Source organism: Chenopodium album, chromosome 22 (genome assembly GCF_948465745.1).
Source record: "Chenopodium album chromosome 22, dcCheAlbu1.1, whole genome shotgun sequence".
In the NCBI taxonomy this organism is placed as follows: domain Eukaryota; kingdom Viridiplantae; phylum Streptophyta; class Magnoliopsida; order Caryophyllales; family Amaranthaceae; genus Chenopodium; species Chenopodium album.
Genome location: NC_137855.1, coordinates 18,534,588 through 18,562,434, shown reverse-complemented (window position 1 = coordinate 18,562,434; position 27,847 = coordinate 18,534,588). Strand labels below are relative to the sequence as shown.

The 27,847-nt window shown below is 33.3% G+C and overlaps 2 protein-coding genes across 3 annotated transcripts; both read right to left on the bottom strand.

Annotated features, from left to right (window-relative positions):
• Nucleotides 1–2,781: 2,781 nt before the first annotated feature.
• LOC145605954 (uncharacterized) lies at nucleotides 2,782–4,080 on the bottom strand. Its single transcript, XM_081662020.1, has one exon. The coding sequence runs from the start codon at nucleotides 4,065–4,067 to the stop codon at nucleotides 3,102–3,104; it is 966 nt and encodes a 321-aa protein (XP_081518146.1). The 5' UTR covers nucleotides 4,068–4,080; the 3' UTR covers nucleotides 2,782–3,101.
• A 286-nt stretch (nucleotides 4,081–4,366) lies between these two features.
• LOC145604751 (putative aspartyl aminopeptidase) lies at nucleotides 4,367–19,790 on the bottom strand. 2 transcript variants are annotated; one of them, XM_081660691.1, is made up of 10 exons: nucleotides 19,540–19,790; nucleotides 19,342–19,429; nucleotides 17,011–17,146; nucleotides 15,061–15,333; nucleotides 14,184–14,331; nucleotides 12,150–12,389; nucleotides 11,564–11,696; nucleotides 11,052–11,233; nucleotides 6,266–6,378; nucleotides 4,367–5,169 (listed from the first exon to the last, which is right to left on the bottom strand). In XM_081660691.1, exons 1-10 carry the CDS (start codon nucleotides 19,714–19,716, stop codon nucleotides 5,061–5,063), a joined length of 1,599 nt encoding a protein of 532 aa, XP_081516817.1. In that variant the 5' UTR covers nucleotides 19,717–19,790; the 3' UTR covers nucleotides 4,367–5,060. The 2 variants fall into 2 exon arrangements, with proteins under 2 accessions (XP_081516817.1, XP_081516818.1); XM_081660692.1 differs by having other exon boundaries at nucleotides 17,011–17,160; nucleotides 19,540–19,679.
• Between the last annotated feature and the right edge of the window lie 8,057 nt (nucleotides 19,791–27,847).

Sequence of the window (27,847 nt, the reverse complement as noted above, 5' to 3'; positions counted from 1 at the left end):
CTTAGCATGATACTACTTGTTATTGATTGAAATCAAGCCTAGCATGATACTACATCACCAAAATATGCTAAGTACGCGAACGTACCTCAATAAAGCCCTTAATGTGGCCGAAAACACTACAACAATTCCCGAATCAAGTCTCCTACATAAAAGCACACTAATACTAATTTAATTTTCCTTGTATACACAATTTCCAGCAACTTAAACTCACTTTAAACTATTTAAAATAATCTGAAAATTATTTTTAAAACCCCTAATTAAACTCCTTTTCAATAGGTAATCACACCCTTTTATTAAGATTACAATTATACTACTTTAAATAATCAAAAACCCTTTAAAGCTTAATCAAAATACATCTTTATACTTAAATTAATTATAGAAACATTAAATTATCTCTTACCCTTTAAACTCAAGGATAAAATTTAAAGCAATAAAAAAAAACTTCGTTAAAAATCAAAAACTGCCCGTATACCATATTTAGAGTCTTTCTTAAAACGTTGTTTCCTCATGAAAAACACTACTTTTTTTTAACAAAATCGGATGAGTTCAGAACCTGGTCGGGATTAAAACGGGATTAATATTAACAAACGGAAATCTAAAAATTAAAACACGAATTTACGTGTTCATAATAATCTGGAATTAAGTTAAACTAATTAGTAGTTATAATCACCAAAATTTCAAAACATCATTACTACAAAAGCCCTAAATCAATTGTTCATAAAAACCCTAAAATCATGATTTTCAATAATTAAAAACCCTAGGTTATAAAATTTACAAAACTGAAAATTATGACATTTATAAAATCTGAAATTATAAAGTTTAATCATCAACAATACAATTTGATACTAATTAAATTAATTTCAAACAATAAAATCAAAACCCGTAAATCAATAATTATAATTACACAAATTAATAAAACAAAGGAGAAAGAAAATAAGACTAACCTTTTTGTATGGGAAATTTTTGTGGATTCATGGGGTATTTATAGAGTAGAGAGTGTAGGGTTAAATTGGGCTTATAAAAATGTGGGCTTAAGTTATGGGATATGGCTTAAGTTATGGGTTTTGGAATGGGTTATTCCAATAAGAGTATGTAGGAATAATTTACAATGCCCAATAATTAATAAACGTTTGGCCCAAAATATATTTTACTTTTATAAAACCTTATATTTAATATATTTCAACCCTTCAGAATATTTAATTAAAATACTTGAGCCCTTAACAATACATTTTATTAATACTTAAATACTTTACGGGGTATTACAGTACCTATTACGGAACACCTCATGTACCTGTTAGGGAACATACTCCGGCTCTCGTTGGAAAGCCTGCCGAAAGTTCCATCTGCATCGCATTGGAGAATACCTTCAGGTTCCTTCATGGTTTGGTTCTCGTGGGAGAACCTGCTTTAGGTTCATTTATTCTCTCTTGTTCCTCTTGAAGTGTTCTATGTTCCAATGACCAACGCATTGACTTCACCTAAGTCAGTTCCTGTCTTCACATAAATAATTAAGAGCATATCAGATTGAAGTTTGTTTGTCATAAGCAAACTTCAAGTGAGAGAACAAATAAAACTTAAAGCCACGTATATACTTCTACACATACACAACTCATGTATACACAGAATATATACTTACCTCATGAAGCCAATATATGCAAACACCTAATAAACATATATAGTTACCTTCATGGTTCTTTCGCCATCATCATACTTATCAACCATGATTCATCTTTGCTCTTGTTCCTTCTATTGCTTATCATATATATATATATATATATATATATATATATATATATATATATGTGAGAAATTATACTTATATGAGAACTGATTTAAAATTTAGAACATATGAGTAAAAATTTAGAACATGTGAGTAAAAATTTAGAACATGTGACTCAAATTAAAATTCTGAACATATGAGTAATAATTTAAAACATTTGTGTGAATAATATGTTTAGAACATCTGATTTAAGAGTTAGAACATGTGATTAAAAATTTATAAAATTTGCTTTATGAAATTTTAAACATATGAGTAAAATTTAGAACATCTGATTTAAGATTATGAACATGTGAATAAAAATGTAGAACAAACTGATATAGAATATAGAAAATGTGAGTAAAGAATTTAGAACATACGTGTAAAAAAATAGAACATACGCTTTAAAATCTGAAACATATAATTAAAAATCTTGGAATACACGTTTTAAAATTTAGAACATACGAAGTATAAAAAAAAAGTTATTTAAAATTTATGACATCAAACTTAACTAATTTATGGTTTAGAACATGTGAATACTAAATTAGAATATTTGATTTAATTTAGAACACCTAAGAAAAAGTTTAGAACATCAGATTTAAAATTTAGAACATATGAGTAAAAATTTAGAACATAAAGAGTGTTCTCACATAAGAAAAATTCTCATATAAGGAACATTCTCACGAAAGCCTTCCCCTATATATATATACACTTGTCATTGCTCAGGTTCCTTGGGTCTTGTTTCAAACATAACTTGTTCTTTCTATGCACAACTTAACAAACACATTAGATAGATAATCATCATTAGTTTACAATCATCAAGACCTAATTACCCAATAGTGATCATAACAATAAAGCAATAAAATCATGAACTGGTACGTAAATTCATAGTATTTTTTAAGTAGGATACTGTCAAATATATGTGGATGGTGGGGCTTGAAGATGTAACCAAGGCGAGTTTTCTGTCTTAAATCACCAAGCATGCCTCAAATGCCAAACTCAAAATTTGTGCATTCCATATAATTACACAGTGGACGAGTACATAATTTAAGTTACAAGGCAATAAGACAAGAATTTATTGCATTGGATAGCAATTAAAATAGATTTACAAAAGCTTTTATTTTTAATAAATTGTCTCCTATGTTTACTTTTTTTTTTGGTAAGAACCCGGACGGGGTGAGAATCGATCCAAAGATTTCCTGGAACCGGGAGGGAAACTCTAACCACTTGAGATATCTCTCGCTCGCTCTCTCCTGTATTTAATATGATGGGGAATAATTCACTTGAACTAACAAAATGAACACAAGTATCTGTTAAAATTTGAAAAAAGGATGAAGTAGAGAAGTCACTGCCAAGAATACAAAGGAGTTGATTTGGTTGGTGTTGATTTCTTCTTCCATGAAAATATATCGGTCACCAACGGAATAATAGGCTTCTTCTTCATCTTTTTCTTCGCTTTTATACCATCCCCGAAATAGCAATCATAGTCAGTAATACTTAGTATTTGAGCTAATGTAGGGGAATCCACATTTTTCACCATCACTTCGAATTTTCTCGTTTCCTCATCTTTCATTCCTATCTCTCGATTTCCTTGTTCAACGACTTCCAAAGATTTTGCTGCTGCTTTTCCTGCTTCAGCAGCCTCAGCTTTGGCTATCTTGGACATATTTTTGTGTAGCTCTGCATTCAAAGACGCCAATGCCACCTCTGTCTCAGATTCTCTTTCTTTTAGCAGCTTCACTTCTGTCTTTGTTTCCTGCAACTCACTTTCTAGTCTTTTCAATATCATCAACATCATCACTAAATCATTCCCATGTACTATTTTCCCTTGCTTGTCGTTTGTCGGTTTCTGAAAACTTGGTGCCGGTTCAATTTCTTTACTTGAACTACTTGGAGATGGTGATATGCTCTTATCCCAGGGCAAACTTGAACAAGGATAAAATTTGTTCTCATTTTTCGGTATTTCAAGACTTGGTGTAGGTTCATACACCGATGAGTCTACAGCTTCACTGGTAGCATTACTCTGAGGCTTATAGGGACTCTGTGTAAACTCATATGAATCAGGTGTACCAATTTCGAGAGCAATACCAGGAGATTTTTCTGAACTTGGTGTAAACTCTAAGGAAGGTGATAAAGAAACCTGCTCAATTGGCGGGGTTAAGGGTGCTAGCAAAGGTGACTGAACTTCTCTAAGAAGAATCCGTTTCCCAAAATTGGCAACCGCCTCTTTAACTGAGTGAAAAGGCCGAGAGGCATCCACTGTGGAGTTGCTATCTGCATCTGGTGTTGCAGGGGCCAGATTGTCCATCATTAAGATTTTGAATATTGATGGTGGACAGATTTGAGCATCCAAAAGCACAAACTCAATCTCTCTTATAAAGACAAAAGAGAGAGTTAGTTTGAAGGCTAAGACTTGTCAGATGTTTGGTGCTAAGAAGACGACGACCGTTCACCTGTTTGGTTGGTTGATCATTTACAAAAAAGTGTAAATTGCATTTGGCGGAGAGATCATAAATGCTAATAATGAAGACAATGATGTAACACTTCATAATTTGGTAGTATTGTACAGTATTATTTACACTTGTGATAACAGCAACATGCACTATGAAATATAGAATTTTCTCTTATCATTATAATTTCTTTCTTTCACCAGAAATATGAAAGCTACAGAAACTTGACGTTAAATGTAGTACAGTAATTGCAAATGTTGCAAAATGGTTCATAAAGTTAGTAAAACAATAGAAATTAATGAACAAAAAATGACTGTTTGACGTCCAAATCCAATACTACCATTTTAGAATGTGATTTGTTAAGATATGAGATCAAGAGTTGTGCCGTCAATCCTGCACTCCAGCAAAAGCTTTTCAAGGGTTATCTATGACTGCAACCTAACTACTTTGAGTGACCTTCAAGCTTCGATACAATTCTCGGAAAGTGACAGATGATTTGATTCCAGAAGTCGGTTTCACCCCCTCACAAGGTCATATGCACTTGATTTTTTAGCTGCATAAGCAGTCTCCACTCGGTGCTCCTTGAGATGTTTAGAATCTGGCCAATCAGCGACTCATTCATTTGAATTTGAAAATTAGTCGTTTATGGATAACATGTGATAGAGGAACTAGTAGGATGATTCTCTATACCGTCTCCCTCAGGGCTACCGCTGCCTCAATGGTAGAACCTAAAAGAAGTCTCTTTCTATAATAAATGAAAGGACTGACCGCTTATCAACCAGCCATATCAGGAAAGGGTGCTCCAGACACATTAGTCAAGGTTATAGAAGCTTGAATCAAGTCTGATATTAGACTTACTCATCAACAGATAATTTTCTGTCAATGCTGGAAAATGTTTTGTAATATGCTTTGAAAAGCTTATAAGCAGTGTCTATATCTTCCTTTCCACATATCTCCCTCACACTACATATAAGAAAACAAGCATTCAGGGTCAGCAGCATATTCAAACATCAAGAGTTCTAGCAATAAAAATATTCATGAAACTTATATCATACTCCCTTAGTTCTACAAAGTTCTTCTGGCGTATTGTAGATTAACATATCAAGGAAAATAAATAAAAAAATGTGGGAGATCATAATAAAAAGCTTTACAAAGTGAATCAAGTTGGCGTAAAATAATAGTATTTCTTTGACAAAATGCAAAAGTGGGAAGAACTTTGTGGAACGAAGGGACTGTACAATGACATTAATCTGCAAATATTAATATATATAACCACACCTGACAAAATTAAGCTTAAGTGTACACAGAACAAAATAGTTTAGATTTGACCCACGTCAAATTTAACTCAATCCAAACAACACCAAAAGTAATAATAGCCTGAATGGAAGGACAGACCGCTTATCAGCCAGCCTAATCCAATTACAAGCCAGATTATAGCCTGATTCGAACCAATTGGATAATCACCCGAATATAACCTAAACTAAACTATCTCCAATTAAACTTGAACAGAACACAATCAACATTATTCTTTTTTCACATCTAATACAAGGCTTGTATGTGCACACAACCTTTACTTTCTGCATCAAAGTATCCACTTAACATAGACTAGTTACTTTACTTTTCCCAACGTATTTCAGCGATCAACTAATGACCAAGATTTAACATCCTTGTTGATTCTCGATCTTTCTTCACAATCAGGGAAACAGGGGAAGCAACATTTATAACTTGCTTCATAGGACAGCAATCACCTCATTCAATAGTCATTTTCTTCTTTATAAGGAAATACTTTCATTCATAAGCCAATCTGACTTAGCCTTGGGAAAATCCTCCTATTGGTTAAACCATGTGGTACCCAGAGTAGTTGCCTAATTATTTCCTATGTTTCCAATGTAAGCTTTCCTCTACTAGATACTAGGTGAAAAAAAGCCTAAAACCTGGATAGTTATTGAAATAGAGCTTGTTTCACATCTAGATTATCAAGTTTATCATCTCAATGTCATAGTCAATGCTACATCAGCCCTCTTGTTATAATTCAAAGCATGATAGAACAGTTAAATACCTGTGCATGGAAAGCTGAGGAATGCCACAATCAACAGTTCGTATCCCAACACCTGCAGCAAGTATGGGACCAATTGTTGATCCACACCCCATGTCATTTCTGACCACAAATTCCTACAATCAGAGAGTTAGATCACGTCATTATTACACACATATAGACTTAACAAAAAAAAGTAATTAAGTGACGAACAAGTCTTGTACAGCAAATCCAAATAACTAGCTTAAAAGTGTTCTCAGAGGATAATCCATTAGAAGTCGAGGATAATCCATTAGAAGTCAAGCAAAACTTTATGACTCCTGTTTCCAAGAGAAGCATAGATTCTGGGAATTCAATCCATACTTGCTGAAAAGGGATGGTGCCTACTAGATGAACCTTCTTCACAAATTTGTGTGACGATAAATACATCATTGGAAGCCACAGTGGCTTGAAAGAAAGATTTAGGCAAAATCTATGTCATGATCGTGGTAATAATTGCAAACCCTTAAAAGTATGATTTCACCAATCCCTGGTTCGTAGAGGTGTATGTACCATGCGCATGGTACATATGTTTCCTTTTTTTTTTTTTTTTTTGGTTAGAATTTTAATGAACATATAGCTACAGTGAAAAGAACATACTATTAAAATGTAATGAACATATACCTAGAGTGAAAAGAACATATTGTTATAGAAATGTAATGAACATATAGCTACAGTATTATCAGAGAACATGATGTACTTTACATTTGTATAATGTACATTTAACTATGAATACTATGTTCTTTTCATATGTTCATTATTATATCAGATAATTCTCTTTATTAAATATATTAATAATCTATTATAAATGTCCATGTTTTTTGATTGTCAGTGTAATGTACTTTTTATTTGTCACATAATGTTCATTGCTTATTGTGAAATGTTCTTTAAATTTTATCTTCAGATTATGGTGGGTATATTTAAATAATGTTCATTACATAATATTATCATGTTCTTTATTAATATTACGGATGTTCTTTAGATATACAAAAATAACATAAAGCTGGATGGTAGAAGCACAAAGAGAGCATTAGTGAAGCATCGCCACACTGGTCAACACATAGTAATCCTTTACAACTCTCACTAATCGGGTGTAATTGTGTATCAGCCAATACTTAAATCTATGTCCAGGCTTTTAATTTAGATGCTTTTGGGGATAAATATTTGCTTAGTGAGGACTGTGATCATTGAGATGCAGGGGGTTTGGAAGTCCATGAACATTAGATGTTTAGAAGACTAGTAGAGGTAAAAGTCTTTTCTTTGGGTCGCTGTTGGATGCTCTAATAGATGATAAAAGAAGCATGTTTTAGCAAATATTATGCAATCAGCATAAAGAGGCAAGGTCACAAGGATCTTAGAAGTTAGAGCATCTAATGTCCCAGGCTGCTTGGACCTGAAGATTGGTAGCAAACTAATGAGCATTACCACCGGTTTTTTTTTTATCTATCCATTTTGACTTGCATGTTTCCCAACATGGAACATTGACCATCAATAACTTAATACTAAAACAGTCTCCGGGAGTGACACATGTCTCTTTCACAATAAAGCGATAGATGGAACCTGGTGTTGTTTTTTCCCTCCAAAACTCCTCTTCCCTTTCTAACTTCTTTCTTTTTTATTTATTTATTTATTTATTTATTTAATATTTGATTCTATAATAAAATCATTCCAAATCTTTTATATTATCTTTATGATAGATATATTCCTTTTTACTTGGTGTTCATAATACTTCCCTAAATAATTATTTCAATTTCATTTTAATTATCTTTTAAATAGGGTGTTATTAGATTTTAATTCTCTAAAAAAAGTAATAATAAATTGATTCATATAATAGATCTTATATAAATTACTTTAAAACATTACTTAAATTATATTTTTTCAAATACCTCTAGGCTCTAGCTAATATTTTATTTCAATTTCAATATAACTATATATTCAAATAAATTACAATTTTTTTCTGAAATTTTACTACTACGTATATATTATCACAAATTAAGGATTTCTACAATATAGTATGACTATAAAATAAATGTAGTGTTTGACAATAATATCATATGTCTAATTCTAAAGAAAGTTAAAATATCAATTAATTTTTTTGTAAATTACGTAATTTTAAATGTAGAGCATCAATCCATAAATAGAAAATGAAATAATATAGATTAGTGTTGCCCAATTATTGATTATTCTTTGCCTAAATGATCAAAGTAGTATTTATTTCCATAGAAATGATTTTTTAGGTATAAAATGTGATATATGTAATTAATATGTATATGTGTGTGCGCGCCCGCACACACACTTTTGTGCACTTTTAATAACAGTTTCAGTGGAGATTTTAATCTGTTGTTTAAATAATTATGTTTTTTAAAAATGCATTTATAAATATCCACCAATATGGCTACCAGACCTGATTAAACCAAGTGCCTCGCCTAAAAGAAATTATCGGGTTTAGACAGCCTAAAAAAATCCATTTTTGTTTAATTTTTTTTCTTTGCCAATTAATACAAATTATGACATTATAATTTCTATATATTTGATGTGTATGTTTTATCAAATTTTATTTGTTGGATATAATTCATTTTCTTATAAAAAATTAGACTTACCGTGCATGGCACGGGCCTTAAGCTAGTTTGTTTAATATAAATAAGTAAAAATTATAACAAGACTGCAACAATTCTAACAAGATCCTACATGACCATGTCTTTTCTTAAATCAGCAACATTGGTCAAAGTGGATTATGTAAATGGTGCAAAAAGCCAAAATGAGTAAATTAAAAAAAATAAAAAAAAAAGATATGAGGATAATTTTTTCCCAAACTCTATGGTACAATGTCTAAAAGCAGGTACGGTCTGTGTAAAAATGAGTGTAATACTTAGGATTTTCGGGTAAATCAAAATCTGAGGTAATTTTTTACGCTTCTACTCTAGTTGTAAAAGTGGTGTGGTTCAAAGCAAATCCGGTTAGGGAAGATGCTTGGATATGCAAGCAGCCTCTCTATGGTTGTAATCCTCACTTTTCTTTGTTATCTTTTCTCCATATTTTTCCAGTATTGAGTTTCGATATTGGCAAAGCGCTGGGACTTACACTTGAGGTATCCATCCAACAACCAAGTGATAGAGGGTCTGTGCATAGCCATATGATATTCAATAAAAGGACTTAGAGAATTCAGAAGTGAGGATGGGTGATTTTTAGGGGTCTAAGTAAAACCCCTTTTTTATGCTTTGTGCTGATTTCAGCTATTGAATTTCAATTGGAAGTCAAAGGTCCCCTTAAGGTGAGCTACAATGTGTACTTTAGGTTTGGAAAGGCTCTATCGATTGCTATGCTCGAAACGGTAGTCAGGAATGGCCACATCACCTGACATTTGCTTTTTTTATCAGGGATAATAATGAGTCTTGCTCACATGTCTTCTAATGTGATATGATTTGCTAACTTTGGAAACGAGACCTTGCATCACATGAATTATGAATTGTCTCGTGTCAGATCTAGAAGGGCTTACAGATTTTCTCTGCGGGTTTGGTTCAGGGAAGGAGAAGAAGTGACTTTGGAGAAACACGTTAATCGCCTTCATGTGGCGATTCTAGTTGGAGCAAATGGCTGATTTTTTTTTTTTAAATGGTGTTGTTTTCCCACATGATTTATAATGGGATAAAGTAACCTTATTGGCTTTTTTGTGAGCAAAGGAGGACAGGCGGCCAGGTTTGGAGGGAGAAAAGGATAAGGGGTGGGGGAGAAGGTCTTGCAAAGCTGGGACCCAACACATGTCAACCAGGCCAATGTTAGTTGGCAAAGCCCCTTGGGGGTGGGGCGAAGAGTAAGGGAATCCCCACCCCCAAAGAGTCCTCATGATTTTTTTTTTTTTTTTCTGACGGGGCCCTCATGAGATTTAATCCCACAGCCATTAATGGCTTGTTTCTGATTACTTTATTGGAGACATACAAAGGAATTGAGTTAAGTATTAGTCCCTCCATTCTTTTTAATGATCTTGTTTTGACTGTGTATGTTTGTCAGTGCACATCTTTGAGTATCAAAATGTCTGATTATATAGCAAAATTATAAAAATTTGATATTACTAAAGCAAAATTTGATATTCCTAAAGCATTTATTAAGAAGAATTAAACAAGACTCCACATAACTATATATTTTCTTATAATATAAGGAATAATTTAGAAGGTTCCCTCAAATGCAAATAGTAGCAAGATTTTGAACACGAACATCAAGAAGAAACATAGAGGGACTATTTCTATCAACATAATGACTGGACACCATCCTAGCAGACATATAAACTAATGCATAATTGAGGGATTGAAGGCAGCTTCTGTTTTGAAATAATGGGCATCATAAAAGACAAATAAGCTGGGGCTACTGGGGTTAGATGGGAACTGTTGATGTCACATAGGATTTAATTAAAGAAAATTGCTCAGTCCAAAACGAATGGCCTTGATGGCAATCAAAAGGTCACAAGCCTTTGGAGTTTGGTCCCACTATTTAAAAACACTATTAACTTAGTAGGTCTATTGTTTGTTTATTACTATGGCCTTGGTTGTCCCCCTACTTCAACATTTAATTAAAGGGTAGAATTACTCCAGCATGCAGAAATAAGAAAGTAATAGACTGTATCTATTCCACTGCCCTCTAAGGTTACATTTGATCCTTGATGACAGCAAAAATAGTTCATTTTTTATTGCTGCCTCGTCACTCAGAGAAGACACAGTAGCCAATCATGCATAAGAAAAGGAACAGCCCAATAGAGGCTGAACATCAATAAAAGTACCTGAGTTGGTAAGTTATGAATTTTTGCAACTTCTTTGAAAAGAAAAGCAGTAACTCCACTGGTAGCATAGCGCTGGTTAGCATTATGTTTTATAACAAGCCCCTTTTGCATTTGTGGCCGATGGTTTTCTTCATGTTTGTCCATAAAATTTGGGTGAACTCCATGAGCCATGTCAGCTGACACTATTAAACATTGTTCCCAAACAGAAATAAGATATGTTCAGAACAATATACTTATAGTCACTATCACAACTTTAAGTGATCTTACAATTTATGTGAATTCTTTTTCACAAAATAGCGACTGCTTCAGTAATGTACTCCCTCCGTCCCAGAATTGTTTGAACTATTCTGGAACAGAGGGAGTGCCATTTAAGAATTAAAAAACTCAGTGCTCAAAACTAGGGGAAGGTCACTGAAATAGATTGAAAGCATCAGCAGAATAAATTCATCAGAGTAGGGGTTGTGGCATTAAGAATACTAGATATCCAGCTAAGTGATCTTTGGCAGACATACCTAAAAATGATTGCCGAATCGCTCTTTCTACAGTCCCTTCACCAACATTTTCATGAGCCAAGCAGCTAACTATGCGTCTCATAGCTTGAAACATTGTGGGTGCACCAGCACCCTGGATTGAGTCAGAACCCACCTGCAACACAAGTAATTACCAAATATATTTCAAAATACATGACTAGATTACTAAAAGTGAGTAACAGAGAGAGAATGCCTACTTGGATTTCCACATAAAATATAAAAAAAAAGATTCAAATGCACATAGTAGAAGGACATGGAATGTCACAGTCAGCATATTATAACCAAGAGTATCACTTTGGAAAAATATGAAAATAGCAAAATGTCCATCAGTAAACTTTTTAAATACAGCAGTCCCAATTGCAGACAAACCTATGACTCTACGAGATAGACAAATTAATAATGGAATTTAAATCAAAGAGTTAGACAGTACAAGCTAGATCATTACAGGAACATAAGAATAAGTACCCAAGTCAGCCTACTGATTCAAAATATATATCTATCAACAAAATATAGGACATAATCCCCTTCCAACAGCAAGAAAAAACAATGGCAACCAAGAAAATCCTACCTCTTCATTATCAAATAAAGCAATCATCCGTACAGCATCTTCATTAGATAAATCTCCCGGAGATGAACAAGAATCAAGAAGAGCTCTTAGTGCGCAAAAACTTGAGGCAAGATTATCTAATCTTCCAGAAAATATAAATTCATTGTTCATGCCCCCCAGACAACTGGCTTGAGTATCACAAACATTAAGCTCGAGACTCACTATGTCATCAACACAACAATCCAACTCGTCAGACAGAACCTGCCATATAATATTAAAAAAAATTAAAGACAGGAGTGGGAATATGTCTAATACATGCATAGGCAAATTGCTCAAATTTGCCAGGATCAATAATGGTGGGATAAGAGCTGCCATATTATCATTTTTCATTTTGGAAATAAGTCCAAAAGTACACTAAAATTCATTAATTAAAGTCATACAGCACCTACAATTGACAATTAACGATGATGAAAACAAATTTAACAAATCAAAAAAGAATAACCGGGGAAGGGCTAAGAATCCTAATACATAAATATAACAATTCGGCCCATTCTCGATTCGTTTTCTCATACAACTATATGAGAGGATCCGTCGTCGCTTCGTAATTTTGTGAGAAAGAAAATTCTTGTGCTAATTTTGTAACCCGAATCCGAGCATTATTCAATCATAGCCCTGCACAACCAGTGTTTGAAAAAGTGCGCCTTAGGCACAAGGCGAAATGGGGTAAGCGCTTAACTTGGCTTGGGCAAGGCGTTTTTGGTTAGGCACAGCCTAGGTGCATGAGGCACACCAAAAGCGCACAAGGTGCACCCGAGGCTCACCTGGAGAAATTTCTGCCAATTTTTGTATACTGCTTGTAAAGTGCGCCTCACTTCAAAGAGGCGCGCCTTGGCGCTGCATGACCCTTCTCGCTTCAGTGCACCTTGAGATATTTTATTTATTGCGCACAACTGGAGACCAAATTAAACACAAATAAAATCTTGTCTTTCAAATGAGTTTGAAAAACCTTTTCTTTCGAAGGAGACTGAAAAAACCTTGTCTTCCAAAGGAGATCATCCCTTTCTTTCAAGACATTATTATAACCTAAGAAATAAAAAGGTTTAAAGAAATAAAGATGGCGCTTCCTACTAGTGAAATCCGATGGAAGCCCCTTCAAAATTAACAAAGGAGGCTAGACTTTAGGAGAGAGAAGAGAGAGAGATGAGGCTAAGGTTTTTTTAATAAATTAAGATTTAATATCCATATTATCATATTTTTAAAAGTAAGGTCTGTTTTTATATAATTTAACATGTCCATTTGTCCAAGAATCAAAGTGGGCCAGCAAGTGTTACTGGGAACGTGATACAGACCCCCATTCGGTAAACCAAATAATTGATTTCCAAAACCTGATCCAATTTGCTGAACCATAAAACCCAGTTCAACAAGCCTATGACCCAAATCGTTGAAGGTCTTTTTGATATATTCATTTGTTCCTGGATGTATTTAATTCACTACAGGCAGAATTCTGATTTTATTCTCGTACCACGAATTGTATTGTATAGCGTACCATATGACCATATAAAATTGGTCCTGACATATCCAAGTGTCTAGAGATTATATTTTGACATAAAATGAAACACCCAGATAACAAAGTCCCATAAGCATATCCAAGATATAATCCTTTGTAGGAAAATACAGAAAATGAGTAGAAAATTAGCTTATATTAGCAACATTTTAAATGTCCAGTCTCAGCTTCACAACAAGTTTTTACGTATAGCAGTATAAGTACTATAGTGGGTTATCTAAATGACTGAACTACTTACACGAAACTACATATATGACAATTGCTTTAGGAGATAATCAACTACTACTACTACTACTATTATTGCTATTATAATTACTATTATTGTTATTATTATTATTATTACTATTACTATTATTATTATTAATATTATTATTATTATTACTATTATTATTTTTACCAATTTTATCCGTGTAAAAAGGCCATGCCTATGGCAGTGTATGAGCAAATACATGGTGAAGTCCACAACAATAAAGCAAGTGATCAGTAATTACCTCCAGAAGCTGTGGATGATGCCAAGCCTTAGAAGATTTTGTTGGTCCCTGATCTTTAGGCTCTGGAAGCTCTTCTTCACATCTTGTTGACAGCAATGGGACAAGGTGTGTTTCTAAATTAGGTTTGAAACCATCCTGATTCACTGTTCTATAAGATAAGAGGCAAAAGAAGGAAAAAAAAAAGTATCAAAGATCAACATAAGGCTCTTCCCAATGGGGAGGAACAAATTAAAAGTTAGATAGTGTTTTCTTCACCTGAATTTCACTTATCTTATACCTAGACTTACTTTATCGAAACTTATCAAAATTTATTAGCCCTTATCTTATCCCATCTTATATTATTTTATCTTATAGTATCATATTTGACCTTATTGGACCTTACTATAAAGTCTTTTTAGAATTTAGTGGAATTTATTAACCCTTATCTCTAAATTTATTAGCTCCCTGGATTATCTTATCTGACCTTATTAGCCCTTATATTATCTTATCTAAAGTTATAAGACCTGAAATAAGTGAGAATAACATGAGGAGAACACTGCCTTAGTTGTCACCTCCAATTGGATAACACAAATTTAGATGGACGATTTATAACAGGATTATTTGCATCCCCTCTACATTTACAGACATCAAATGACCTTATGATTTTAATATTCTAATTCAAAAATGAAAAAATCTTTATTACTTAAATGACTGCACCCCTTTAGTAGAATGGTAATAACCTAATAAAATAGAAATCCATCCAGCAGCTAACAGCACTCTTTCCTTTTTTTTTCCTTTTTTGGCAATCAGCTGATAGATATTTATAAGGCATGCAAAGACAAAAAATGTTGGGGACACAAGTCAGCTTTGACAGAGTTGCAAGTCTTGAAACACATACCGGTTGAGATGAATGGCTAGAGTAGGTATTCGCAATAGTGGTCTTTTTATTTTCACAAGTCTCTGAATGAAGGAACCATCATCACTCCTAACTATAACTCTTCCAGCAACAGTTAAGTCTCGGTCAAACCAAGTGTGCCACAAGCCACCACCATATGTTTGAACATTCAGCATTAGATATCCAGGTTTTGACGATGCTGATATTGGTTTAAGTTTTAAACATGGACTGTCGGTGTGGGCTGCAATAATGTGAAATCCATTGCCAGTTTTGTAACTGCAAAACAGATGATAACTTTTAGTTCACAATTTGCTCAGCAAATCTTTAGTCTTCACTTGTTAAGCATACTGAGAATATACTGCAAAGCACAGTCAAGATTGTTTGTCACCATTTACGCTATCACATGGTAAAGAGAAGGCGGAAAATGTCTAAAGTCTATTCCTTATAGACACAAGGTGATGTGATAGTGTAGAAAATCTAGTAACCAAACAGTACTAGAGAAGACCATAAGATACTCAGAAAAAATATTTAAGTTTAATAGTATTACACAGCAGACCACCAATGTTGAGGATGATTGTTTTTGTTAGCCACATTTACCATTTGGTCTAGCGGTCGAGCCTTATATTTAAAAAGCTAAATCCTTCTAAGAACTAATATTTAGAAATAATCTCATAATGACAAACCATTCTTACAATGGATAAATGGTAATCTATAAATAAAATCCAATAGTCCATCTGTCCCAAAAATTTTGCCACAAATGAGTTTGGTGCAATTTTTAGGCACTTGAAAGGAGCACAAAAGATGCCATATTTGGACCTTTTTCATTGTTTATGAGGGTAGATAGGAAATTAATGGATGGGCTCCGGTTTAGCAAATAAGAAAATGAATAAATTTGGATGACTATGCCATGGGATGGAGAGAGTAACTTGTTACACAAATACACGGAAAAACTTTTATGTTTAGAGCATCAAATATTCCAGAAGAAGTCAACAAATTAAGTTAATATCAAAAGATTACTTAAAATGTAAGGCTCTAATTAGCTTGCAAAGCTTCTTTGTTATAGGTGAATAATTTTCATGTTGGTTTGGGCATGTCAGAGATCGAAAGACACACCAGTAAGGAAAGTAGAGGGTTGTGATTAAGAACTAAGGAGATAGGTAAACCCCAAAGATGACTTGATGGAAGGAGTTAAGGACAAGAAGTTGGGTTAGCAGGAGCATATAACATTACACAGAAGAAAATGGAATGAGAGGATCATGATAGGCGAGTACTGGAGATAAAATCTTGGCTCATGTAGCCTGCCCCATCTTTGGGATTAAGGCTTTGATTGTTCTTGCTGTTCTTATTCTGGTTGTTTTGGATACATAGCTCGGAGTCGGAATCCTGTGGAGCAACCATAAATATGACCCTACACTAAAGGAAAACGAAAGAACACTATGGAGCTTGTACTAAATACAGCAGGTACACATGGAACACCAAACTACAGCAGCCAGCAAGTATACATAAAATTTACTTCATTAATTATGAAAGCTATTTCTTTGAAATTTTTTTTTTTTCTTCTGCTTTTAAGGCAATATTACACATAGCAAAAAAAAAAAAAAAATGTCGAGAGATTCACAAAGTTTTGACCATTAATAAAATATATTAATACCCCACACATTCCATGTAAGACATATCACATACCCATACTACATTTCAAGCCTAAAGGCCCTACACGTGATACAAATTAGGTAATTACGGTCAAATTAAAGTTCAAATAGAGTACAGAAAGGTATTGAAGAGTGGGAGTGTCATCAAGCGAGGAGAAACTACAAAGTAAGAGAGCAAGCTACCATCAATAAAAGAAGTAACAATTGTCAAAAATTAACCCAATTTTTTAAATCTTTAAACAACTATTACTTAGTAAATAACTAAAGTATATAAGAATTGCACTTAAACAAGCTTATATCTTACCTTTCACCAATGGAAAAAGCAACCAAAGAAGACATATTTCTTGTGAAAAAGTATCGACCACCAGGCTTGAGTTCCCATTCTTCACTCTCATTCAGTAGGTGGAAGCCAGCAGCAAGTAGTTGCCTTTTAGCTTCAGCTGCAATGATGTTACTGTGATCAGCAAGAAAGGACGGACTTAAAATGTTTCTCTTCTCGAAAAAAAAGGCTTCATAAGAGCTAATCGATTGCAAAAAAATGTGCATAGAGGCTTCATGTCAGCAACAGGAGAATATGTGGTTACCAAATTAAAGAAGTTGATGATCTAAGAGTTTTTGTACCAATAAAATAAAATGCTATGTAGGAATCAACTACACCGATAGTCCTTAATCTGTAAATGTTATACTCCCTATGACTATTTATTGCATTTTGTTATTATTTTTTTTCTTATGTACCCACTTCTACTTTATTCAAATTTTGGCACACATTAGATACCATCTTAGCACCCTATCTCCACAACAATACCACATGTCTACTCACTCTCGTACTTTATCACCTTTTTCATACACCAAATGACCTCTTTACTTTATCTCTTCTACTTTAACCACCTTCTTCTTACACTCACTTAGTTAAAGGCTAGGAGTATCGTGCATGTGCTGTTAAGGTTAAGTAGTACTCTGTATAATTAACTAAATAACAGGCACGAGAACAGGTTATTCAATGATTAATTAAGATAAATTTATAAAGAATTACTCATCTTATCACGAAGAAAGAACCACATAAAACAGTTAGTCAATGCCTCATGTCTCCCAGCCTACCGTTGTATGATTTGACATATTCATTATACTACAAATATCATTGTTATTCATTGTTAGTTTTAAAAACACCAAAAACCACGAACTTCATGACAAAAATACAGTCCTTTTTAATGATTTGCTTGACTTATGATTTGACATATTCATTATACTACAAATATCATTGTTATTCATTGTTAGTTTTAAAAACACCAAAAACCACGAACTTCATGACAAAAATACAGTCCTTTTTAATGATTTGCTTGACTTAGTTGCTTGAAAGAGGTGAAACTATTTCAACTTTGGAATGAAAAAAATTTAGTCCAAATCTCAAATTTTTGAGAAAGCTTGTCTAGTTGTCTAATCTAGTGCGAATAACCCAATGCAATTTTCAAAGCCACCTTCTATGTTTTCCATTTGGACTCAACCGTCGCAATTTCTAAAATTTAATACTCTACACAATACAAAATCAAATGTGCAACAAATATTGCATAAGTAATCAAAAATAAAACATAATTATAGCATTGATATTTTGATAACTTTCTCAAAACCAATTACAATGCAGATATTGATATATACTAACCTCACAATAATAAATTACAGAACCCAAAGAGGAAAAACATTTATGTATCCATAAAAAATTGGAAAATTGTCCATGCAAAGAAGTGTGTAGTTCAGCATATACGTTTACACATAGAGTTTTCTTATACTCCCTCCAATCCCAAAAGTTTGACTCGCCTTCCATTTTGAGTGATAATAAAGGAAAATCTAGATTCACTTCTACTTTATTCCCTCTTTGAAAACCCCCCTTTTGATAGTTTAACCTTGTACCACAGATTATTTACGCCTTTGTACAACTTCACTTACTTTATCCCCCTTTTTCTTACACCCATCAACATTTTCACCCATTTCCAATTCACTCACTTTTTACTTACACCCCACTCGTTTTTTCCATGCATTCTTAACAGCAAGAGTCTACACTAAGCAAGTCAAACTTTTTCTTACGTTCTTACGGAGGGAGCACTTTTTCCATGCATTCTTAACAACAAGAGTCCACAATAAGCAAGTCAAACTCTCGGCCACGGAGGGAGTAACACAAATCTGTCCGGTAGTCACTATTTCTTCCACTGTCTACTAGATTGACTTTATTATCGCCCAATTAGTTTACGTTAATTGAATGCGCTCATGTCCCTAAATTTGTAGGAACATCAATATAACATCATTATTTACATCCTCAAGGCATCCTATCAAATTCAATCCTTTGAATTATTGTCAACCTAAAGAAACCTCAAATTATTAATCTTAGTTGAGTACATTTCTTGAAGTAATTCACTAAAAACTTTACCAACTTTTAGTAATCCGGTGAAAAATTCATCGAACCATAAACATCACATTGATTATTTTCTGACCTATTGGTTCAGCAAGATTAAAATACACACAAATAAAAGTCTATATGTAAAAAAATAGCTCAAATAAAATTGATACAAAATTCAAAAATTTCCACATTTGCAGCAAAAATTTCGTAAAATGAAACAAGTTGAAATTGTTCTTGATAACATACCAGTAGCATGAAATTGGGTCCATGATTCATTGAGATAATTCAGCAAATCCCCCACAATTGACCCATCTTTTTCATTATGGGAAGAATTCTACATATAAATTATTAAATTGTAACTATTAATAAATTGTAACTATTAATAAATTGATAAATACTATAACGTTAATGAAGAAAGAGATTTTTTTTTTTGAAGAAAAAAACCTGATGAATTTGATCGACATTGGAGGAAAGGCAACGAAAGGCAGAGAAGCTTTTCGAAGAAGTAGAGAAATTGAAATTGGGGAGTTTGAATTTGATGTGAGGAGAGAGAAAACAGGGTTTGAGGAGTTTAGGGTGTAGATGTAGTTGGAGAAGTTGCAGTCTAGCAACAGTCGCCATTTTTGCTTTCTTTAACCTTTTAGAGAAGAGTTGATAAACTAATATCCAATGCTAGTTCATCTTGCCAAAGGGTGAGGGAGATTCAATCAAAAGTGGAGAGGATCCAATTAGTAGCAAGTGGGGGCAATATCGTATTTCCGCTACTTTAGTTGGGGCCAGCTGGGTAAGCAAAACGGAGTCTTTCGGCAAAGCAATTAAGAGAGAGAAAGTTCAAATCAATCTATACTTCTATACTTATATATTAAAAAGCATTCCTTCCACATGTCACCATATTCAAGTTCGACATCTAAAAAATGCTTATAACAAGACTTGAACTCAAGACCAACAAGTCTTAAGTGATGAGTCTTACCATCTTAGCCATTTATTAATTGAGTTTTTTTTTTCAACAAAATTATAGTTAACTTAGATAAGTTAAATTGTGTCTTACTATCTAAACAGTTGAATTTGATTGTTAAATTAAACAAGTATAAACTAGCAACTCGTGGCATCGCCCGGGCCACACACTAGTTTGAGAGAGAAAGTGTGAGCAAGTGCGAAAGAGTTGAGCATTCACCTCTTCCTGTTTAAGGTAAATCTCAATTGAAAATCTAAATTCCATTTTCTTGTATTTGTGTGAAAATTACTAATTAGTTTTATATTTTGTTTGATTAATTCTAAATTTAGAATAAATTGATTAATTTATGTATTTTTCGATCGCTTGTGTTTGTAATTGACTAAAATTGCTCCATCTGACTTGTTAATTGCGGTAGATCAATTATAGGGTTATAGTTGAAGACCATTAGTTCAATTTAGGGTTTGTGAAATTGGGATAAATTGGTCCTTTGACTGATTTGGGCATGAATTTAGGGTTTTATATGAAGAGCAGTAGTTGATGAAGTTGTGTTGGTGTAAAAGGACCATTAGCTCAATTTATTTAGTTCAATTTAGGGTTTTTGTTGCATTAGCTCAGTTTAGTTAAATTTAGGTCTTTGGTTGAAGTACCTACACCATTAGCTCATTAGTTCAATTTAAGGATTTTAAGGTTGTCGTTTAATTGGCATGTAGGATTTGAACAAATTTTGTCGTTTGTGGGGCTAGCAATTCAATTAGTGATACTAGATCATAAATATGATTGCCAAATGAAATCATTGACAATTGATTCACCTAATTATAAACAAGAAGGGGATACATTTAAACTTGTGGATCAACAAGTAACTACTAAACAAAACAAAAAGGCCGGAGGAACAACCCCATTAGAAAGAGAAACATCATAGCACCTTGTATATTGCGTTCCATAACACAAGTATGTTGAATAAAGCACCTAGATACTTTTAAGACATTTGACTAGCATAAGTGATCAAGTATGATTACTTAATATCAAATGTGATTGAAATAACAAGCACATTCAATACAAACATGTTGTGTGTAATTGAAATAACAAGCATGTTGACCGCAATTCAAAATTCAATACATATATGTTCTATGTAATTGAAAATATAAGCACATAGATACTTTTAAGACATGTTCACCATTGTAGCTACACTATATGCAAAATTGCAAATCGACTAAAAACTTGCAAAGTAGTGGAAACGTTGTCTTCTTAAAATTAAAATTGCTACGTTGTATGACATCAAGCCTAACTTGTTACTATATTTTTTTAGATTATGAGGTTGATTATATTATTCTTGGTATGTGTAGGTTTTCTTTGTGTTGAATTCTTGTAACAATTACAAAGATCAAGGCAAAGAAAGTCGCTTGTAGAGGTAGATGGGGGGGGGGGGGTAAGTTCTGGTTAAATTCTGTTGAATTATATGCACATGTTTACTTACATTTTGATTAATATATGAATCAATTGGTTGGACAATGTGCACTATACTTGCAGAGGTCATTGAGGAGGGTGATGGTTGTTCAACAAGTTAATACAACAAAGAAATTAAAGCTACAAAAAAAGAATCTCAATGCAACCAATGTTGTGAAACTCAACATGATCAAAGTGACGATAAGCAGGAAAGTAGTTACTCTAGTTCAGATTATGCTACTGATTCCTCAGAGTCCTCGAAGGAGCCTAAAAGAGGAAAGAAAAAAGTGGTTGGGTCTAAGATGTCTAAGAGATCATAGAGCAGAAGGTCTGGAAAGGTCGATGTTCTTGAGAGTTCTTCCGCAAAAAAAATAAAAAAGGTTGTACGGAGGTCAAGGTTGGTGACCCAAAATTTGAGATATCTGCTGGTGATAAAGTGCGTAGTAAAGGCCTAGTCATCTACACTCAAAAACAAAGGACAAGAAATAGGGTAAGCACGCACTTATATTTGTGTAGATGTTGTTGAAATGTTTTTTTTTTTTTTTTTTTTTTTCTGTTATAAGGTATTTGCTATATATAACGTTTCTATAAATATTATAGAGCAAATAATTTCTTAATTTATTGAAAATAGCTATACTTATGGTCTTCGCTCTACTATTTGCAACCTCCCAATGTAATTTGTAGGGTTAATGCTAGGAGCAAACTGATAAATGAGCTTGATGAGACGAGAGTTATGGCTGTCAAGGGAATGGGTTTCGGTGGGTTGTTGGGAATTAAGCTAAATTTCATGCCAGGTCAACTATGTTATTGGTTGATGTCAAGGATTGTTCGCATACCTTGTTATTGGTGATATGGAGTTCCCTTTGTGCCCCACCCAAGTTAATTGTGTTCTTGGGTTGCCTTTTGGACCGTTACAAGTCCTAAATGTTGAAGGCGTAGGAGAAGCAACTCTTTAGTTGGTTGATGTTGTTGTTAATAGATATGGTACTCTTCAAGAAAATATTGACGAAGATGGGAATGTTAAGTCGATTGTCAAATTTTGTGTAGATGATGTTATGAATGATGTAGAATGACCAAGGGATGAAAAAGGTGATGTTGTACCATTGGGTGGTGATGATGATAGAAAAAAATTTCACACGGCTTTCCTTGTTGCTGCTTTGGGTTTGATTTTGTGCCCCACAACAGATGGTAGTATCCTGGCAACTAGCTTGCTGCCCGCTGTCACATTAGCTTCCAATGCAGGCAATTATGATTGGTGTAATTTTGTTCTAGACTGGCTCTTAGATTATGCTAAGATGTTTCTGAAAAAAGTTTAATGCCAAGGGATATGCTGGGGTTGTTGAGGGTGTACACTGTTTTTGGCGGTAAAGTCCTATTTTTACAACATTTATTCTAATTCCATTCTCCTATACATTAACATTTTGTATTCGTGTTGAGATTTTCTACTTGGATCACTTGAAATTAAAAGACCACCAGTTGAATGGAATGTGTTTCCACGGGTGATGGTACGGTGTGGGATTCTGAGTTGGTGCGCCGTTTGGTGGTAACTGATAAGAGTACGGGGAAAATCCTGGTGGTAACTAGTGGAAAAATCCTCATCCGTAACAGGCAAAAAGGGGTCATTCGTAACGGGCAGCGTCCGTTACGTATGCGGCCGTTACGGATGGCCATTGTTATTCGTAACGGGCACTGTCCGTTACGAATAACTCATTATTCGTAACGGGCACCTGAAAAGCCCGTTACGAATAACCCATTATTCGTAACGGACATTTATGTTGCCCGTTATGAATAACCCGTTATTCGTAACGGGCACCTGAAAAGTCCGTTACAAATAACCCCGTTATTCGTAACGGACTGGTTCTGCCCGTTACGAATACTATGAGATCCAATTAAAAAAAAATCCAGCACATGGCTGGACAGCTAGCTTGAAAAATTGTTTTATCAAATCAAATATATACAATCAAATATATATATATATATATATAATACAAGTACAGTATACACTTAATAATTACCGAATAATATACAATCAAGAAAAGCTGCTTTAATTATTTCCTAATAACTAACACTAAAACAAAGCAAAAACAAATCATTGTAATAATAATTAAACAAGTTTACATAAGACTACCTAAAATAATAAATCGTCTAGTCTAGCCATAATGTAAATGCTAAGCTCTCCAAAACTCTTGAGTAGCTTTGCCGCATTGCTTTTCCAACATCCTGCACGACAAGATAAATGCAAAATTTTGAGTACTTTTTCAGTATAAGAAATGCATGCCTTCCAGCAATCACATGGCAAAAACTAAATGACAATGACAATGAAGATTAAATTAATAATAAAAGCACCATTACACCACCTGATGAAGATCTTGATATACTGATTAAGGTTTGTGGCAACAATTTGAAGCTCATGCCCCTTCTATCTTTGGGATGAAATTCAATCAGATCTAATGAAAAATTCACACAAACAATCACTTACAGAATGAAAAATTCAACCAGAAAATTAACATTGCTCTGTTCAAGAGCAGGGCAACCTAATCAACTGAAAATTTCCATGTCAAAACATTCACACATGCCTGAAACAAATCCAATTTCACACAATTTGGCCGAGCTTCTGTATAATCCCTTAATTTTCACACAATTGATCGACAAGTACGAGATAAACCACCATATTTTACCTTACAACAATACACAACTCAAATTGCTTATTCACTCGAATTTAAAACCTAATTCAAAACTACCACAATAATACAAAGATTTTAATTACACATCAAAACAACCTAATGAAATCAATTTAGATAAATTAAACCTAATAATAATATTATGAATCCCGCTTTATATTAATAATTCTATTTAAAATTTAAAAGGAAAATCAAGAAATTGAATTAGAGAGAAAGATATACCTCACTTCTGGGTTGCCGCAAATATTCCGGATGAGCTGATACCCGCAAATTCCGACGGCTACACCAACCGATGCAAACAGAGGGTAAACCTACAAAACCCAGCTAACAATTTTTATTAAAAAATATTACAAATTATTATATTTTTCTAATCAAATCTATTTTCCTCCATTAGATCTGATTGAATTTCATCCCAAATCACTAAAAATCCAGTACCCAGAAACTAAAATCAATTAAAAACAACATAAATTTCAAAAAATAAAGTTGAATCAACTAACTTAATATTCGATGATTACAAAGAGAATAATCTTACCTAGCATCGGTTCGTTCAACGACTTAGATCTAAAGAGGAAGAAGCCTACGGGCTTGGTTGTTCGTCATCGCCGGTTACACCTCCGCCCAAAACCGACGCCGCTGCCTCTGCGGTGGTGGTTTTGTGGTTGTTGCTGCGACGGGTAAATTCTGGCGCCACTGACGACGGTGGAGGAGGCGGAGTTGTAATCTCTAAAGCTGCGATTCATGTTGGTTGAAATGTTGAATGGAATAATAAAAGAAGTTGGTTGTGTAAATGGATATGGGCAGATGGGAAAAGGAAGAAAGCAGTTGCTACTTTGAAGAGGTGAATGACGGAGAGGGGAGGAGAGGAGAGGAGAGAGAGGGGGAGTGAGGGACTGATGAGAGAGAAATAGGTATGACGGCTGTTAACTGAAAACCTAAAAAGCCGAGTATTGGGCTCTCCTCTCATTAGTTGGGCCACGTTTGGTCATCTACGTGTAATATAGTATTCGTAACGGGCAAACTAGTGTCCGTTACGAATACTTATGTATTCGTAACGAATACGTACGAATATCTTAATTGTAACGGGCAAAGCTTTGCCCGTTACGAATAGCCTGTTACGAATGAGATTTTTTCCACTAGTATACAACTGAGGACTATGGATAATTTGGGGTGAGTATGCTGATCTTTAGTAGTTGATGTATAATATGTAAATGATTAATTGTCAAATGTGTGTTCTAATTTGATCTGCTTTTTAAAAATGAAAAAATGAAAATCCAAATAAATCATTTTAAAAATGGTTGACCTTTACATTGCATAGCTACAAGTTGCTTGTTTTTGGATGAATGTTAGATGGGTACTTCCTCATTCACTCATTTGATATTTTTTTCCTTTCCAAAAGGTTGTTGATGCTGCTTATGGGCATGCGTACCCGAAGCTTCCTCGGGATGGTAGGGTTAAATACGTTGAGGAAGTTGCAACCGATGTGAAATTTTTGCTTGTCCATTTCAAAATATTGTCATATGCTATATTACAATTTGTGTGGTAAAAGGTTGTTTGTTATTGTACGCAGGTTGTGAGGCTTATTGGCCCAGAGATGCAGAAAATGATATTTTATTTTTCGCAATTGAATAAAAATATTATTGAACTACTCACAAGCTTATCGAGCCGAGTTATAGCATGCTTAACTCGAGTATAGGCAACTGGAGTCAGGTTTAGACCAAGAAAACTGGGTTTGAGTAATGTCCAACCACAATCTTGGTAATTACCAAGAAAAACCATAATCTTGGTAATTACCAATAAATTAGGTTTAGGTATTATTCATGGACATAAGTATTAATTAATTTATTCTCTTTAAGGGAATATAAAATTAACTTATATGATTTTTTTAATTTCATAATTAATAATAATATTACCAAGCTATTCACGAACTTATTGAGTCGAGTTATAACTTGCTTACCTCATTCTCGTTAAGGTTAACAGTTTGAGTCGAGACAACTTAAGTCGAGTTTGACCAAGATTTATCAGAGTTGACCTCGGGTTGCTCAACTCGATTAACACTCCTAGTGATATTATTAGTTGTCTCAAAAAAAATTTATAAAGTATCATTAGTGTTTGTCACTAATTACAATTATAGGGTAAAGTATTAATATATAATTACAATTATTATTACAAAATCACTTGCTAAACAATAAAATGTATATAATTTTGATAAATAATTAATTTAAGTTGAATTGTTATCCCAAAACCTTTGCTAATGAATTTTTAACAAATAATAATAATAATAATAATAATAATAATAACAACAACAACAACAACAATAATAATAATAGCAGTATCAACTCTCTTCATATAAATAAAAATAAATGACAATTACAAAACTAATTAACAAAACTCATAATAATTAGCTCAAGTATAGGCAACTAGAGTCGGGTTTAAACCAAGAAAACTAGGTTTAGGTAATGTCCATCCACAATTTTGGTAATTATCAAGAAAACTAGATTTTTTCTGTAACTTGATATATAGCTAAAATAAAAAAGCTATATAATGTCATAAAAGTTAAAGCCCAAACAAAATTGGACCCAATGTTTCAATAACTCAAGCCTTAAACAAAAGCTAAGTTATTCATACAATTGAAGAGAGGCTAAGGGCCTGTTCACTTTAGCTTAATTATTTCAGTTCTATTAAGTTTAGATCCAATCAGTCCAGTTCAGCTTCTAATTTCCTTCTCTCATAAAATATTCATTTCAGCTCAGTTCAGTTCAGTAAATGTGAGCAAGCCCTAAGTTTCTCTTTTTATAACCTCTCCATGTCAATACTTTCTATTTCTTTCAAAGTGGGACTTTTTGCTCAACACAATATTACTATCCACTCTCTCCATAGCCTACTTTGTACAAAAATATTTCATTAATTTTCCTTCACTTTTCTCTAAAGAGGTACCAAATTATTTTTTAACTATGATATTTTATTTTCATAATTAATAACAATAATTATCAAGCTACTCACGAGCTTATCGAGCCGAGTTATACCTTGCTCCATTTGAGTCGAGTTTTTACAGAGCATTGACCAAGTTGTTCTCAAATTACACAACTCGAATTAAACCCCTAGTAATAATATTAGTTGTGGTGAAAAGATATTAAGTATTTGTAATGATAGTCATTAGTTTGTTCAACGGAGTGATGATATTAATAATAGTCATAAGTAATAATATTAAGTGTTAGCAATGATAGTCATTAGTTTGGTAAAGAATTTAACAAAGTGTGTTACTTATAGCTTGTTCAACTCATGCTCATCTAACTTACAAGTTTGAAACGAGACAACTCAAGTTGAGTTTTGACCAAATCAATATTAATTTGCTCAAGCTAATTAGTATATAGTTTTTAACATCGATTTGCTTTGAGCATAATAATAATAATAATAATAATAATAATAATAATAATAATAATAATAATAATAATAATAATAATAATAATAATAATAATAATAATAATAATGACAATAATGATAATAGTAGTAGTAGTAGTAGTAGTAATAAATAATAATAATTATTATAATAATAATAATAAGAGAAGATTTTAATAATAATATTAATAATAACAATAACAATAATCATAATAATAATAATGACACTAATAATAATAATAACAACAACAACAACAACAACAATAACAAGTACAAT

Excerpts from the sequence above, each read along its gene's own strand:
- LOC145605954 (XM_081662020.1), bottom strand. The coding sequence starts at position 4,067 with ATGATGGACAATCTGGCCCCTGCAACACCAGATGCAGATAGCAACTCC.
- LOC145604751 (XM_081660691.1), bottom strand. The coding sequence starts at position 19,716 with ATGGCGACTGTTGCTAGACTGCAACTTCTCCAACTACATCTACACCCT. Across the intron at positions 6,379-11,051 it reads TTCATAACTTACCAACTCAG|GAATTTGTGGTCAGAAATGA; the intron begins GTACTTTTATTG and ends CTCTGATTGTAG. Across the intron at positions 5,170-6,265 it reads CCTCAGCTTTCCATGCACAG|TGTGAGGGAGATATGTGGAA; the intron begins GTATTTAACTGT and ends TCTTATATGTAG.